At 52.8% G+C, this 16,924-nt stretch overlaps 3 protein-coding genes across 3 annotated transcripts; all 3 read left to right on the forward strand.

Moving 5' to 3' along the window:
* Window positions 1-4,374: 4,374 nt before the first annotated feature.
* On the forward strand, window positions 4,375-6,242 carry ASPACDRAFT_45061 (uncharacterized protein; the record flags this gene model as incomplete). Its single annotated transcript, XM_020201536.1, has 7 exons — window positions 4,375-4,399; window positions 4,455-4,506; window positions 4,563-4,638; window positions 4,698-4,884; window positions 4,935-5,461; window positions 5,513-5,803; window positions 5,853-6,242. The coding sequence occupies 7 exons, from the start codon at window positions 4,375-4,377 to the stop codon at window positions 6,240-6,242; spliced, it is 1,548 nt and encodes a 515-aa protein (XP_020054888.1).
* A 1,484-nt stretch (window positions 6,243-7,726) lies between these two features.
* ASPACDRAFT_45062 (MFS transporter) lies at window positions 7,727-9,289 on the forward strand (the record flags this gene model as incomplete). Its single annotated transcript, XM_020201537.1, has 1 exon — window positions 7,727-9,289. One exon carries the CDS (start codon window positions 7,727-7,729, stop codon window positions 9,287-9,289), a length of 1,563 nt encoding a protein of 520 aa, XP_020054889.1.
* Window positions 9,290-13,323: 4,034 nt separating this feature from the next.
* GbpA lies at window positions 13,324-16,361 on the forward strand (the record flags this gene model as incomplete). The annotated part of the gene is made up of 4 exons (XM_020202743.1): window positions 13,324-13,777; window positions 13,834-14,757; window positions 14,805-15,527; window positions 15,580-16,361. The coding sequence occupies 4 exons, from the start codon at window positions 13,324-13,326 to the stop codon at window positions 16,359-16,361; spliced, it is 2,883 nt and encodes a 960-aa protein (XP_020054890.1).
* Window positions 16,362-16,924: the final 563 nt, after the last annotated feature.

The following is a 16,924-nucleotide window of genomic DNA, read 5'->3' on the forward strand; positions in this document are numbered from 1 at the left end:
GGCGATCACACGGTATCAGAAGGCGCAGGGCCTGTGCCATTCATTTAATGGCTCTCTTGGCCACGGTACAATCAGGAGACAGCTGTTATCGGCTCTAAGTGAGACCGCTCGTGTAGCCAACTCTCCAGCATCTGGGGAATGTTACATCGGCTCGATGGGCTGGCCCAGGTTGGACAGATGACCATCACGGCCAGTCGGGATAGCCACCCGGATGCGGCCATCTCAGCCGTCAAAGGATGGATGCACACTCACGCTGTGCTCGCGTGGGGTGAAATCAATACCGTCGTAGAGGTGGCGCCAGTCTCACCCCTTGCAGGCGAGAAATGCAAGAGGCATATCGGTCAAAGCAAGACAGCAGCTGGACTCATTCAACTCAGCCCAAGCTCCATGGAACCTGTCGTCTCCAGCGACTAGAGCAGGTCCGCAATGCGGAGTACAGGATACTCTATTTCTTCAAGATAAGAATAGGACAGAGAATGGGGGCCATCGCGGGCCAGGAGAGGGGCTTCCAGGGCTTATCGGCGGCCAAGCGTAATGCTCAGCCGGTCTGCGGGTGAATCTGACGTGGTGGTGCGAGTCTAACGCACTGGTGCTGCGAACTATAATCAAATGGACCCGCGAGATTAAGCTATCAAATCCATGCTGGACCAATTGCAGCATTTGGTGCCGGTGATCGGCGCCGGATTGGCGCGATAGCATCGCTCACTTTTACCCCGGAATGGCGTCAGGCCAGATAAACAATTCCCGGATATCGCCGGAGATTGTTCTATCCCCCCTATTCTTTGACCAGTGCATTGTTATGCGTGTGGAACACAACCCCTGTCACCAGCTATTGTCGAGCGAGCGTACGGCAAGGCAATAGAATCAGGCAAGCTCATTATTGTCTCTTCGTCTCACTTCAGCCGGGTGGTACATCCCCTTGCGTCTGATGGTCCTGCACGTGGCGAATAGGTCAATCATCCCTCTGCGCTGCTGAACTGGCTAGACCGGGACCGGCGCTGTCATTCATCGAGGTCCAGCGATCGTCGAGGTAACGGCACGGTCGGCTTCCTTAGTCTAGCCGGGAAGCAACTCCGATGCGGTGACTTTCCCACGGTCGCATACACGACTTAACTCGTGAAGACCTCTCGGATAGTGTTTAACGTACATCCGGAAGAGAACCGAGCGGTCTGGGTCCTCCAAATGGTAGGAAATTCTTGAAAACCCGTCCGAATCCGGGGTTCCGGCGACATGGCAGCCGCCCGAATCCGGCACCAGCATCTCATCCCCAGAATTTCCCCAGATCCAGGCCAGAGTCTAATTGTTGCTTATCCCGCCAAATCATCCATGGGTCCAGAGTTTGTGCTGAGGAATGGTTCACACATTAGGGTACCAATGGGCGGGGACAGAGAATCGAAGGATTAAGCGTCACCGATTGCCTGCGCACGCCTTTGTCGTCCATTTAGGCCTCGACTGCATGTAGCATGCCTCTGTAGATTGGATGTGAGCAGACCCCTCACCGCTAAATTGCCACTGTGAAGGAGAAAATGGACACAATCTCTCGAGCGAGACATAATCAGGAACCTTGGTTCGTATGTATGCTGCCGCAACCGATGAATGCACTTTCCAACGAGAACATCCAAGGTCGTGATCGATGAAGCCTAACGTAGCGTGCTTGCCTGAATACCGGATGGCAGTTGGGTATCTCCTTACATCCACCAGCCCGAGGTCCAGACCAGGCGCTCTTTCCAGGTGTTGAGTAACAGTCCGGTCGGCACAAACGGAGCAAAGTTCGAGCAACTCTAGACACGATCGGCAAGGGGAATTGACTGTTCATTTTCGTAGCTCTCAATCGGCTACCGCTGCCTCTACCTCAGACGCGCTTGAAATGTTGAGCGGTGTTCTCGAGGAGACATAATTGGCATCAAGCATCACACAACACTGGTGTAAGAGCAGTAGCTCTACTGTCCTTCGGCAAGCTAAGTTGTCGGGTGCGGGCGAAATGCTCAGATAGGTCGGTGCTCCTCAAGCCTGCGGGCCTTATTTTGGCCATTCATTCAACTTGGTTTTGTTCCCATGCACTAAGCATTCTGGGACAATGATGTGCAGATCCGGGAATATCTTGTCTTCGGCGTAGTCCCATCGATAATGAGCGCTTTTTCTGGCACTCGTGCACGAAGTCTGTCAAGGTCTCAACGGCCAGGTCAATATTCAGAGGCACATGTACGGTCGGCCGGTCGCTTGAATTGTACCGCTTGAGCATGTCACATTCATATCATATTTGAGAGTGTTCCATGAAGACCTGTACATTTCAACCGCTATGAAGTCTTTGTCAACCGCAGTAAACGCAAACAACGCTGGTTTTCCGGCTTCTGGTTCAGTGTGAGTCATGTGGGATATTCTGTCATGTGTCATGTGACAATGCTGACCGCGCTGTTGATTACAGATCAAGTCCCCATTTCAGCGCTTCTGGTTCTCAATGAGTATTATCCTCATATGAATGCAATCGAACAGCCTTCTGATATAAGCGAGCGCACTCCGGTTGCAGTGAGATCTATGCAGGCAAAATACCGGTACAAGATGGAAGATGAAGGAAATCAGTACCTCATTGCCGTGTCACCAACTGATTTCCGGAATCGGATTGCAGTAAAAGATACGTTGCTAGTGATGTTGAGCAATAAGACACGTTTCGACAGTGCACATAGCATGTTGACGACGAAGGGCCCAGAGAAGAAGCGTTGTCTCATGAAGTGCGCGGATTAGGCCACATCAGACCCAGATGTTCCTGGAATCGATCGGAATGGCCTTCTCTGGATCGGATAGATGCTTAGGAGCTTGGGTTTACTATAAATTGGTGAACTTTATGGGTCAGTCTCGGTGAAATTCATCAATCACTCTTCGCATGGCTGGAGAGAGCTTACTAAGAGACCCTTCACCACACTGATACGCGCATCGACCATAGGTTCGGCTACAGCAATCAATCTGACATGTTGGGGCTGTGATTATCTCTTGCTGTGTGTCCTCTCAGTCCAGCCTGTCGCTACAAGCCGGGACCTGGCACCATCTCGAATGAGGATTTCTAAGGGGCCCGAACACCGCACTGAGGCAGGCCTGCCCAGCCGGATAATAAGAACATATCAGTGTACCGCTTGCATCAACACCTACATCAGTCTGACCAGGCGGAACTAGACGTTGATACATGAGTGGTGCAGGTTCAATCAGCCCAATCCGGAAGACTTTCCAATGCTGCTGGCTGAGAAAGCCTGCATCGGACAAGTCGTGAGTCGCCGAGAGTGCAACATCAAGCACTTCGGCTACCACAATTAACCGGCTATAACCATTGCAGACTGGAGTTTGACCGTGTTCACGTGGAAAGAGCAGCGCAGCTAAATAAGCCGTTGCCGGCTCAGACTCCCGGCAACTGCGTCCTGACGCCGAAACTCGGCTGTCGCAATCGCCCGTCTTGGTTTTTGCCATGTTCGCTCACAGGGCTGCAATCGATCGAACACGAGTAAAGAGAGGAGGAGTTTCTCAACCATTGATTGTTTTGATTAGACTATGATGAAGAGGCTTGACGGTGGCGTCAAGCGCCTCTCGTCAGCACCAATCAGCCATGTCGACACTATATAGATGACCACACCCAGCCAGGCCGCCAAGCGATGGTGAGCATAGCGCAACGGAAGAGGCTTCGGGTGGGCGTCAGACAAGCCTCCATAGACCGGCTCGTGCCGAAATAGACAACACCCGTTATTCGAGACGATTGAGTGCTCGGGAGGAGTCGACAACCATATGATAGACCCTGAGAGTAGTCTCATTGACAAAATGACAATTCAAAGATATTCTTCGACAGGTGGAATGAAAATTATCCTCCGTCAGGCATGCGGAGTAGGGATCTGGCAGGAGTCAAGGAAGAGGGTCTACCCGACCGTCGGTTAAAATCAGGGGAATCAGGAAAATCAAGACGGGTTCAACACGAAGAAGGAAAATCTCCGAGGCAGAAATGAACCGACTGGACTGGGCAGAAAACACGGCCTCCACCGAGACTGGGGAGAAACCGCTCCCCCAGGCGGGTCTGATTCGTTCCCCAACCGAAATCCCCGGACCTCCGCATTCCCTGCCGATGATCTTTACTCTTTGAAGTCATCCACCCCCATGCAGGTCTCGCACCACCCTCCATCCGGGACACCTGCAACACTTGCAAGTTATCTTCTTCCCTGTCTTCTCGCCGCGAGTGACGCCATGACGTACGGGCCAGTTGCATGAGTCCGGGATGGACGTTACTTCGGCACTGGGTCGTGCATCGGTATATAAGCCCCGTCCGGGGCCCCCGAGTCGGCTCTCCGCATCTCTATCCCGGTTGTACTTCAGGTAGTCCGGTCTGGTTCGTTGCTCACCATGTATCGCATTACAAACATCTACAGTATGGTCTCCTTCGATATTGTCAATAAGGTGCCTCGGAATTGACTTCTGCCTAGTCCTTGCCGCGTTAGGCACCATCGGTGGTGCATTGTTCGGCTTCGATGTCAGGTAAGGCTGCTCTCCTGCTCCAGTGTATGACGACACACATTGACCCTGTTGGATAGTTCCATGAGTGCCTGGATTGGCACCGACCAATATCTAGACTATTTTAATCATCCAGACAGCAATTTGCAAGGAGGTGTAGGTCTTCTTTGAACCAGCCGAACACCTATGGGTTACGCTGACGATCCTTCTGCTAGATTACTGCTTCCATGTCTGCTGGGTCTTTCGCCGGTGCACTCGCAGCGGGTTTCCTTTCGGATCGCCTTGGCCGTCGCTACTCTCTCGTTATCGCTTGTTGCATCTGGATTGTCGGAGCAGCTATCCAATGTTCTGCTCAAAACGTTGCACATCTAGTCGTTGGTCGGGTTATCAGTGGGTTGGCTGGTGAGCACTCTCTCCCATTAGCACGGGTACTTTGTGCTAACCGTCTCCAGTTGGTATCACATCTTCTCAAGTCTGTGTCTATCTCGCTGAACTGGCCCCTGCACGCATCCGAGGCCGTATTGTGGGTATCCAACAATGGGCCATCGAATGGGGTATTCTGATCATGTACCTGATCTCATACGGCTGCGGCCAGGGTATTTCTGGTCCCGCTTCCTTCCGCGTGGCTTGGGGTATCCAGGGGGTTCCTGCATTGATCCTTCTTATCGCCTTGCCTTTCTTCCCCGAATCGCCCCGTTGGTTGGCCAGCAAGGAACGGTGGGAAGAGGCTTTAGACACATTGGCCGCGATCCATGGCAAAGGCAATCGCAGTGATCCCGTTGTCCAGGCTGAGTATGAGGAGGTGCAAGAGGCCGTGCGGGTTGCCCAGGAGGCTAAGGACGTTTCATTCTTGGCCCTGTTTGGTCCGAAGATCTGGAAGCGGACTGTTTGTGGTGTGAGTGCGCAGGTTTGGCAGCAGCTGCTCGGAGGCAACGTTGCTATGTACTATGTTGTCTATGTCTTTGACATGGCAGGAATGGTAAGAACAGATGCCGATGGCTGGTGAATTTCGAGCTAACGCGAAGAACAGACTGGCAACACCACCCTGTACTCGTCAGCCATCCAATATGTTATTTTCCTGGTGACGACCGGTGTCATTCTGCCATACATCGATCGGATTGGTCGACGACCTCTGTTGATGACCGGTTCCATCCTGTGCATGGCCCTCCACTTTGCGATTGCGGGTATCATGGCCAGCTACGGTCACCACGTCGACTCAGTGGATGGCAACTCGAACCTGAAGTGGTCGATCACCGGTGCCCCTGGTAAGGGTGTCATCGCTTGTTCATACATCTTCGTTGGTATCTATGGTCTCACTTGGGTAAGTAGACAACCTATTGCAAATGCTGAACCATACTGACAATGAATAGGCCCCTGCTGGATGGATTTACGCCTCGGAGGTGTTCCCCCTCAAGTACCGCGCCAAGGGTGTCGGATTGTCGGCTGCGGGTAACTGGATCTTCAACTTCGCGCTAGCCTACTTTGTATCGCCGGCGTTCACGAACATCCAGTGGAAGACGTATATCATTTTCGGCGTCTTCTGCACGGTCATGACCATCCACATCTTTTTCACCTTCCCGGAGACAGCTGGTCGTTCTTTGGAGGATATCGACTTAATGTTCGAGGCTAACTTGCCGGCCTGGAAGACTTCGCGGCTACCCGACCGATTCGGCGATGAGATTGAGCGTCAACGACAGAAGACCGGCGGGGCGGAGGTAGGGGATAAAGGAGTGGAGACGGCGCATGATGAGATGGTCTAAGCGGGAGAGATGCCCTGATGAGCTAGACTCGTTACAATAGATCAAGACGTGTACCTCATCCTGCTGCAAGAGACTGTTTCTTGTCACTCACCGCCGGCGGTGTGGTCATGACATCATCGCAGTGGTCGACCGATGCTTTGGATTGAAAAAACGTATCATTTCGCAGTTGCGCAAAGTTTGGAGAGAAGAAGTGTAGTATGCTTGCAGCTCTGTTGCCTGAAGCATGATCAATCAAGATCCCGGTGCTTTGCGTGCGCGTTGAGCAGTGTGGTGTGTTGTAAGTGCAGATTGCTGAGAACTGGCACTGCGTTTGCCTGTCCGCCATGATACGTGGAGAAATATTTGGCCCAGCGCGCGTGACCTCAACTAGACCCTTTCCGGTCATCCCGTCTTCCACCCGTGATTTGCTGCCTCAGGCATTAGGGCATTAAAGCAGCAAGGCAGCAAGGCAGCCAGGCCGCGATATGGGGCGGATTAGGAAATGGCTCCCGCTGCCCGCGGCGTCCCGTCAGTGCCAGTGCAGTATGCCCGCAATGCAACTCGAGCTGAAGAGTACATGGCAATGCGGGCCGTCTTCCTCTTTTCTCAATATACCTAGGACGACTAGTCCTATATCTACTAAGATATGCAATTCTACTCTGGTTCCACTCTTTGCTTCTAGTTTTTTTGTTGACTTCGGTAACCGTTTCGCTATTTGGCTTAGTGTTATGCTGCGTCCTGTCCTTTTTCAATATATATGTTGTCGGTGTATGAGACGGTTGCAGTTGGGAAAGGCAGAGCCACAATATGCGGGGGTACTGCAAATACAATGCATTCGAGGTTCTTGCCGACCGCTCCAGTACGAGTGAGATCTTCTTGCAATCCCCACCAAATGATCTTTTAAAATGGCATAAAATGGCAATAATCGATAAAATCGCAAATCGCAGAAAGCAGTGGCCGGACCCTTCGACTTTGCCGTCCAAGAAGGGTAGTGGGGCCCGCGAAGGAAGTGATCAATTCAGGTCTAGGAGTCTTTAACTCAATTAACCTCCGTCCGTGATGTCACTGGCCAGTAATCCGATGAGGGCTTCGGACCTGCGATGGCGAACACCAGAGACCCTCTCCATCAATGCATATGTTATCGAGAGAAGTCTGCTTTCCTTGCCTCAACTGACTCAAGAAGGATTCCTTCCACCTCACCCACGAGTACTCCTCTTGAGTGCTCCCACTTTCCCACTGCTGCGAGAGTCCCACATGCCCCACATCTCCCACTTGGATGCTGAATGACTTCTTACTTCAGCCCTCTCGACCCCAGCTTTTTTCAACCTGGATTTGACTCTGCTCCGAGTCAGAATTCTCACCTTCGAAGTAGTCAATATCCTTATATTTGACAGAGTCGTCCGGTTTAGAATCAGCGCGCGCCATCGCAAACAGCTTCAAGTTGCCTCGCGGTTTCGACATCGGGAAACGATCCCGCCCCGCTGCCTGATATTACAGGCCGCAAGATGTCGCTGTCGAGCTCGACCAAGCACTCCATTAACGGAGACAGTGAAGATGATCATCCACAGGACCCAGACCTCACGCGAACGGAGTCCATGCGCTCGGCTGCAGACCACTGGAATCCAATCCACGAGCTCATCTTCGTGTTGGTGGTGTGCATGGCACAGTTCATGACCCAAGCCGCGCTGGGAGTGTGTCTTGCACCGCTGGATATAATCGGCGACGGACTCAACATCACGCAACCGGGCATTCTGAGCTGGCTGATTGCAGGCTACTCGCTCACCGTCGGCACCTTCATCCTCTTCTTCGGCCGACTGGGCGATCTCTTTGGATACCGCCTTATGTTCATCATCGGCTTCCTGTGGTTCGCGCTCTGGTCTATGGTCGCCGGCGTGAGCGTCTACTCCAATTATATCCTCTTCATCTTCGCACGCACACTCCAAGGCCTGGGTCCTGCCATGTTGCTTCCTAACGGCTTGGCCATCCTAGGTGCTACTTACCGCCCGGGCAAGAAGAAGCACATGGTTTTCGCCCTGTTCGGCGCCATGGCCCCCAACGGCTCTGTTATCGGCGCCATCTTCGCCGCCGTCTTCGCCCAACTCGCCTGGTGGCCGTGGATCTGGTGGTCGATGGCCATCTGGTGCTTCGTGCTGGCTATCCTGGGCATCTACGCCATCCCGCCCGAGCCCAGAAATCCGCGCATCCGCACCCTCTCCGTCCGCGCCCTCTGCGCCGAGATGGACCTAATCGGCGCAACTCTGGGCGTCACGGGCCTCGTCCTCGTCAACATCGCCTGGAACCAAGCCCCTGTCGTCGGATGGGAGCAGCCCTACGTATACATTCTACTGATCATCGGCCTATTAATCATTGCCGGCTTCTTCGTGTGGGAGATCCGCTTCTCGAGTAATCCGCTCATCCCTTTCCACGCCCTGAATGTGGACGTCTCGTTTATTCTTGGTTGCATCGCCTGCGGCTGGGCCAGTTTTGGCATCTGGATCTACTACTTTTGGCGGTTCTTAGAGGACATCCGCGGAGTGCATCCCATCCTTGCGTCCGTGCAGTTCCTCCCGCCCACGGTTATGGGGATCATCGCTGCGTTCTCAACAGGCCACCTACTGAGTCGCCTGCACCCCGGGTGGATCATGGTCATGGCCATGGTGGCGTTCACTCTGGGCAATGTGTTCTCAGCTATTATGCCCGTGCATCAGACGTACTGGGCGCTCTCGTTCGTCACGCTCATCGTCATTCCCTTCGGGATGGACATGTCCTTCCCTGCTGCAACAGTGGTCCTGAGCGACGCTGTGGGCAGAGAGCACCAGGGAGTTGCGGCGTCACTGGTGTGCACGATCGTGAATTACAGTATCTCGTTAGGTCTGGGATTCGCGGGAACCGTCGAGGTGCATGTCAACCACGGCGGGAAGACGTTCCATGACACGTTGGTTGGGTACCGCGGCGCATTTTATATGGGGATCGGTTTAGGCGGGTTGGGCCTGCTGACGAGTATAGTATATGTACTTTACACTCTGAAGAAGGGCCGGCGCGGGGGAAAGGAGGTGGAAGATGCTTAATCTTTGTTTCGTTCCCTGCCTTTGTCTTTTCATTCCCTTCTCCCAACCTTTCGGATCATTGCAGCTTAAAAGCATACATACATACTAGGTATAGGGTATAGACTTAATAGACTCATTTCGATCGATCGATCCCACTGTCAAGCATTGAAGTGTGAATGAATATTCCCCTATCACCACATAACCCCTTCGATAATGTCTGAGTAGCGACCGTTTCTGGGGAGATATGGTAAGCCAGGCTCGGCATCCATGATCTTCGTCGCTCTGAATCTGGCGTGCAGAAAAGGAGCAGGGCCAGTACCAGGAACGGCAGAGTCCGCGATAGACTTGTTGGACTGCGAAGTAGTGCGTACTTAGACTAGGCAAAATTAGCATTTTTAGGGCCTCTGTTACACAAGAGTTCGGAGGGAGGCTATATTCAAAAAGAGAGAGCGCTCAACCTGTTGTTGGTCGTTCGTGTAGACAGATGTGAGGCACCGAAAGTATAGACCTTCATAGGGCCGGCTCGGGGCCTCTCGTTTGTAAGTGTCGATCTCCCACTCGCTTGATTGTTTATCTCGTGGAGACCGATCAGAATAGGAGGAGTCTGGATGATGGCATCAAAAGCATTCTGGAGGGCGGATCATCTGACTGATTATTTTCATAGCGTGTGATTCTGCTGATGATGCGCGAGACCTTGTTCTTGCTCATACAACATGTAATCACACAGAAGTCATCATAGCGCTCAGAACTCGTTCTTGCTCGTGCAACGGGCAGTACTCGAAGACTCATCATAGCGCTCGGATCTTTGCAACGAGCCATGCTTTAAAGCTCCCGATAGCGCTCAGACTTCACTCTTGCTCGTGCAAGGGATATGCATTTCAACAATCGTCATGGCGCTCGAACCCACCGAGACGCGGGACCCTGTTCTTGCTCGTGATTCGGCTAATCGCTCAAACGATTATCATCGCCGCCGAAATGCGGGACCTTGCTCCTGCTCCTAGATCAGACACTGGTTAACCTGTCGATCCCATTTCGCGAGGTTGCCTTTCTTCCATTTGTGTCTCAAGACCCCGGGGCGGTAGGTAAACACCCCAGACAGAGAGAAGCCCCTCAGCACAAAGGCATATTGGGAGGACCGGAGTCCGTGCCTCACAAGTGCTGTCCACCACGGGAGCAGTCCCCCACTGGGCCTGGTTACCTCCCGTGGCCGCGATCTTGCCGAAGAACCAGTAAGCATGGTGGAGTAAGGCTAAGTGTGTCCAATGTCAGTACTCGTACAATGACAACGCAATAGGTAGACTTGGAGTAGCGGTATTGGGTGCCGTGCTCGTCCCTATTCGGTAGATAGAGACCCCTAGAACTGTTCCAGAAGGCGGTCTGTCAGTCCTTGGGTTCAATTTGAGGCTCCGATGTGACAAAAACCAGAGACCTCAATAGCGTGGCTGTATATACGTGGCTTTGCTTCGATCGTAACGCGACCGAGTAGGAAAATCCAAGTCGCGCCCCGTTGAGAAGGAATTCGAGACTCGAAACGACGGATCCAAAGGACGCTCTCGTGCCAGTGTTGAGAGAAAAACGGTACCTAAAGTTGCGGGGTTGAAAAGATTAATTGGCAGCATTAGAAAGACAGTGCAAAGAATTAAGATCATAGGACGATGAGAAGGCTCATAAGCATACAGGAACCACTTTTCTCACCAGATGTCTGTGTTACTGCAAATATTGATTTTGGAAGTGGCTCAACAGGTTGAATGATGTATTTGACAGGAAAGGACGCCAGGACATGAAGCGAGGTTGGATCGGGAAAGGTTGTGCGGAGCCCAAGGTGGAAGACAGAGAAAATGATGGAAATGAACGTAGCCTGGAGGACTTACCTTACATGCACTATTCATATTTATCCATGAAACATGGTACATTCTCAAGAGAAGTGAATTAGTCAGGTCTGATATGACGTGTTGAGCAGCCCTTTTCCTTGTCAATCGATTTGGCAACTGACACGGGTTGGGCAAAGGACCTCTGCATGGCTTACTAGTGGATATGACACTCTCTCCTAGAATACTCGGACATATCTAATCATAACATTAGCGGCAGGAAGAGATTAAGTATGTGCCTTTGACTTGACTGGGTCCGGACGTGGAGGGGACTCAACGGAATGCTCACATGATTCGAATTACATACAGGTGTAGAGACAGGCTGGTTAGAATCCAGAATCGAGGATTTGGGACCCTGTGTATCAAGCTTAAAGCACGCCTTAGTCACGATCCCAAGTCAGTGATGCTTCTGAGAACTATTTGATGCTCGGATTCAGAAGAGGCCGATAGTCACTTAGCTGCACGGCTGTCTTCGTCGCACTGTAGGACTCGATAAATGGAGGCCATAGTTGCAGCTCGGAGGATTTAAAGTGGACGCAGAACTCGATGTATTTGGGCATATAGTGGATGGGAAGAAGAGATGGAGCAGTGTACGGGGAAAGATAAAAAGGGAGATATGAGAGGAGAGAGATGCGAGCAGTGGGGGGTGGGAGTCTTGAGACTCCGCAAGTAGTAAGTAGTGAGATGTTGCAGACTCAGTATCGAAGAACGATTCGAGGCGGTGAGCAATATGCCACACTCAGGACCTCGTCACAATGGACTCGTGATATTAGTGATGAATAGCAATGGGAGCGATCAGGAATGGGCGGGAGCAGTGTTGTAAAGTATCACACAGTAAATCATTCAAAGACAGATCATGTGCTCATGATCATGGGATCTACTCAGAATAGCAACCAGCAGCAGATGCGCTGCCAGTACAATCGAAACTGACTACCTGGAGAAGGACGACTGTTAGACATAGCATGTACCATTCACCATAGAAACCCATATGACTGTCAAGATAATCCGGCAATGCACCCCAACTACGATGAATAGAGCAGTGGAAGTCCAGAGCATCAACCGCGCTTGACGCCAGACGATGCGACCGCCGCGGGGAATTGGGCTCCGCACCCTAGTCAGGAGTCGAGTTCAGGAACCGCCCAATCGGACTGACAAGGCGCAAAAGGATTACGGGGCAGCCTTTCCAGTTCCGTGGGATATCCACTGCTGTGATGTTGTTCAAACCAGAGCCGAGGCAGTGTTGGTCCGAGCGAATTTGGGAATCAAGCGCGCCATGACTATCAATGAGGCGGGGGCAGTGCTCTTATCTGCGTTTCTCGGAGAGGGGCAAGCAAAAGCAGGGACACAACCCCTCTCGTGCAGTGCATATCGTGGAATTATGCCACGCGATCGCTTGCCTGGTTGGTCGCATTACTGGATGACTACATTTAGAATACCTAAATAGTTATCGTATTGGAGAAGGCCTCATAAGACGAGCCACATCGACAGGAACAAAATACATCATACTATGTAGGTAAGTAGCAAGTTGGCCGAGGCGAGGATCACCGGGGAAATGATCGGCAGCCACCTTGAGGGATATGATAGGCCCAGCGCAGCCAAGCCAGATCACCACATCCGCCTAATGCGGCCCGGCGGTTTTGGTGCATCTCCAGACATCCCCTCCAACTCATCCTCCTAACAGGCCGCCTGCTGGTCCTTGCCCTGCTGTTTCAACTTGCCCGTGTTTCAGAGTATAGGAAAGGCATTGGTTGTGGTCTTCTAGGCTTGAGTCAGCTTCATGGACTCGTTGGTTCCTCGAAAGTCGTTCTCCTGGAAGTGTGGCCATTGCACCGTCCCTCTTCTCTTCATGTTGGGCTGAAGTGGCGGTGAATCTATGGCTTCACTTTCACAACCGACGGGGAAAAGAACCAACCACTCACTTCACTACCTGTCGCCCTGTCATAGGTCTCCAACTCAGTGCTATCGACGATGACCTGCCTGGCTTCACCTCGGCGATTTTCGCTGCCCAGCGAACGTCGGACACAGTATAATAACCATGGTCCACGGCCAACAATCTCCAGACTTAATTCTCCTACACACACTTGACTGACTGCGGAAAAAGATCCGAACTTGTGATTTTTTAACACCCTCCATATGCTTCCCATCGTCGTGAAGCTGCTATCACCACTACTCAAACCTTTGCGCAGCATGGACTGCTCGATGACTCGCCCATCGGCGACATCTCGATTTCCTTTCTTCCCCTTCTCGCTGTGGTCGAAGAAGCCACAGCAATCAGTATCAACACAAACGCAGACACAGGCCCAGACCCAGACACAAACCCCACAATCAGCGAAGATGCGACCGCAGCTTCAAATCCAAACCTCGACACCGACACAAACCCAGCTTCCACCCTCCCCGCCCGATACACCCGTCATGGTCGAACATCCTCAACAAACCGCCGAGGAGCTGGCGGAGCGCGACCATCAGGATCGCGAAACTGCGCGACAGGAGGCTCTTGACGAGCTAGACAGTCTTGTCGGCCACGAGAACGTCAAGCGCCAGTTGCGCGGTGTGCAGACTTGGGTGCAAATCTGTCGGCGACACGGTCGGGATCCCAAAAACGAATGGTACAACATGGCCTGTGTGGGTAATCCAGGCACGGGTGAGTTGTCACTTATCATCTGATTGAGCCGTTCGAATTGTCACTGACCCTTCTAGGCAAAACTACCGTCGCACGCATCTACGCAAAGATGCTCTATGCTCTTGGCATCTGCGACTCACAGGCTGTGTGTGAGACGACTGGACTCGACCTCGCCAGCCAGGGACCGGACGGGGTCAAGCAGATGATTGACCGTATCGCTGACGTGGATTCGTTGGTCCACACGGCGGGTGTTCTCATCGTCGACCAACCACACATGCTGGGAGAGTCTATTTCGGCCCAAGCCACAGAGCAGATTCTTGCAAGTGTCTTGCAGGCTCTCGAGCGCAAGACAGGCCGCATAGTGGTGATCTTCTCCGGCGAGGAGTCAGCGCTAACGACCTTCCTGCGCGATCACCCGCGTCTGCAGCAACGGATCTGCAGCACACTGCGATTCTATGACTTTGATCGTAGCGACCTCGCCCAACTTCTCGCTCGTCGCATTGTAATCGAATACCAGGGCCGCATGCAGGTTGAAGGAGGTCTCGAGGGCCCCTATGTTCAGGCTGCAGCTCGAAGACTGGCGCGCGGGCGCGCCGTCTCGGGCTTCACGAACGCCCATGCCGTGCGTGAGTTGGTGAAGACGGTCGCGCAGCGCCAGGCTCACTGTCTAGCGGATCAGCAAGACAGCGGTATGGATGAAGTAGACTACTTCTTCTTCTCCAAGGACGATCTGCTGGGCCCACGACCAGAGCAAACACGCGCTCACAGCGAGGCATGGGCGGCTATGCAGAAGCTTGTCGGTCAAGACTCCCTGCAGATGTCCATCAATGAAGTGTTTGATATGACCGAGGAGAACTATCACCGGGAGATCCGCAATCAGCGTCGTTTGCCTCTCAGGGTGAATCGCATCTTTGCCGGGCCACCAGGCACCGGAAAGAGCACGGCGGTTCGTTTATATGCGCAGATACTCCTCGAGTTGGGACTCTTGACAAACGGAGAGGGTAAGTCAAGTTTTCTGATGCAAATGATATGTACTAACATGTCACAGTTCGGGTTAAACCCTGGTCAGCTCTCTCCCAACTCGATGCAGACAGTATCCGCACTCTTGTCGAGAGCAACAACGGGAATGTCCTTGTCATCGACATCGATGCCGACCGCGAGGATTTGTCTCAGGGTCAGACTGCGCTGGACGCGACTGCCCTGGAGAACCTGTGGATTCCACGGAACAACCACTGCACTGTTGTGGTCGGTGCGCACGATGCCGTCAGCCACATCCTGCATCAGACCGGATCGCACTCACGTCTGAGTCGCGCTCTTGACACTCAGCTTGTGCGCTTCGCGCCCCTTACACGCGACCATCTAGAAGAGCTCTTTCATAGCAAGCTCCGCGAGCAGGACTTGGACGTCACTCCCGACGCCTTTCAAGCCGCTTTGGACATGCTCGACACGGCCCGTATGCGCCAGGACTTTGACCACGCCCGTGCCGTCGAACATCTTCTGGCAGCGGCGCAGTATCACTTTGAGCGACGAACCCGGGTCGGCGCAAAGGGCGAGTCAACTCCTCGTATACTTGAGGGAAGAGACTTCAACCCCGAGCTGGTCGGCGGTACACCCGCCTTGGGTTTCCGCGAGGAGCTACGCCATTCCATCGTCCCTGACGATATTATTGCTATCCTGAAGCGGTATCACCACGAGATGAAGATCGCCTGGATGCAAGGGCTAAACCCGGGCAAGCGGATGCCTTGCGGATTTGTGTTCAAGGGAGCATCTGGTGAGTTTCCTACCCAATATTGATCAGATATGAATACTAACAATGTTTGCAGGCACAGGGAAAAAGACTGTCGCCCGCGAGCTTGGCACCCTCTACTACAAAATGGGGGTGTTGTCTCATGGTGAGCTGGTGCCCTGTTCGATTGCCGATCTGCTCGCTCCGCACATGTATCCCACCGCGATTCGCGCAAGGGCCCAACTCGATCGTAGTCGCGGTCGGGTTCTGTTTATCGAGGATGCGCATCGCTTGGGTGAGGTGGAGGGACCCACGAACTATGCGGTGGATGAGTTCATCTACCAACTCCCTCGGTATCTGGATCAGACCGTGGTGGTTCTGGCTGGACCCGCCCAAGAGATGGACCAAATGCTCGCCAATCGACCTCGCCTGGCAGCACTGTTCCAAGAGGAAATTATTTTCCGCAACCCGACCCCCAGAGAGTGTCTGAGGCTGCTGGATCGACGGTTGACGGAGCAGAAGGTCCCCGGACCTCGACTCTACTTGACCGATCCTCGCACCCCGAGCCATCGTGAGTTCACCCGTGCCATCCAGATTCTTTCGATGTTCCCGTGTTGGAGCAATGCGCGGGATATTGAGGTTCTGGCTCGCTGGATGGTAGCAGCGTGTGTCAAGGATTTGTCGTTGGAGGGGGTTGGTGACAAAGAGTTGGACAAGATACAGTTGAGTGAGGAGCAGGCAATGGGCGCTATGGTCAAGTTGTTCAGCTTGAAGCGAGATCGACTTCGATTCAACCAGGACCCCAAAGCCCGAGCTCTACCTCGAATCTTGTCCCAGCCCCGGTTGACCGATCGGGCGGGAGTGAAGTTTCCCGTCTAGAGAGTGAGAATGTGGAAGAGGGGATGATTGTGGCGGCCTCAGGCTGTCAGGCATGCAGGCATGCAGGCACGCAGGCACGCAGGCACGATGTACGGGCGCCGCGACTCTGGGAGCTTTCGGATTGGGAAACCACCACGACTCCGGTGTCCGGCGGGACTCGGGATGGATTTGTATAGTATAGTCACGGTCGCTACCGGACGAAAGTCGCTCCTTCCCTATCTTTCCTTTGTTTGATTTCCTATGTCCTGTTCTGTTTTGGCATTTCTTTTGTATGGTGGTCTCCTTGATGGATGACCTGGCTTGATACACGCTTTGAATACTGGTATATAATATAGGCATCTGTGCATCATCTTCGTTTTTGACTTGAAATCGACATGGTTCAAACTTTGAAATCCTCTCTTCTTCACTCATTGTGTTTCTAGCTCTTCAGACCATGAGCATTCAAGTCTTGATGTTCACTATCTACTTCAAATATATATTCTCAACCCTGTGAGTGTGACCTATATCAAAGCCTTGCTTCGCGGATCTCCGTATCTTTCTCGCCATAACTCCAATTTTGATCC

This window comes from Aspergillus aculeatus (genome assembly GCF_001890905.1).
Source record: "Aspergillus aculeatus ATCC 16872 unplaced genomic scaffold ASPACscaffold_11, whole genome shotgun sequence".
NCBI lineage: Eukaryota > Fungi > Ascomycota > Eurotiomycetes > Eurotiales > Aspergillaceae > Aspergillus > Aspergillus aculeatus.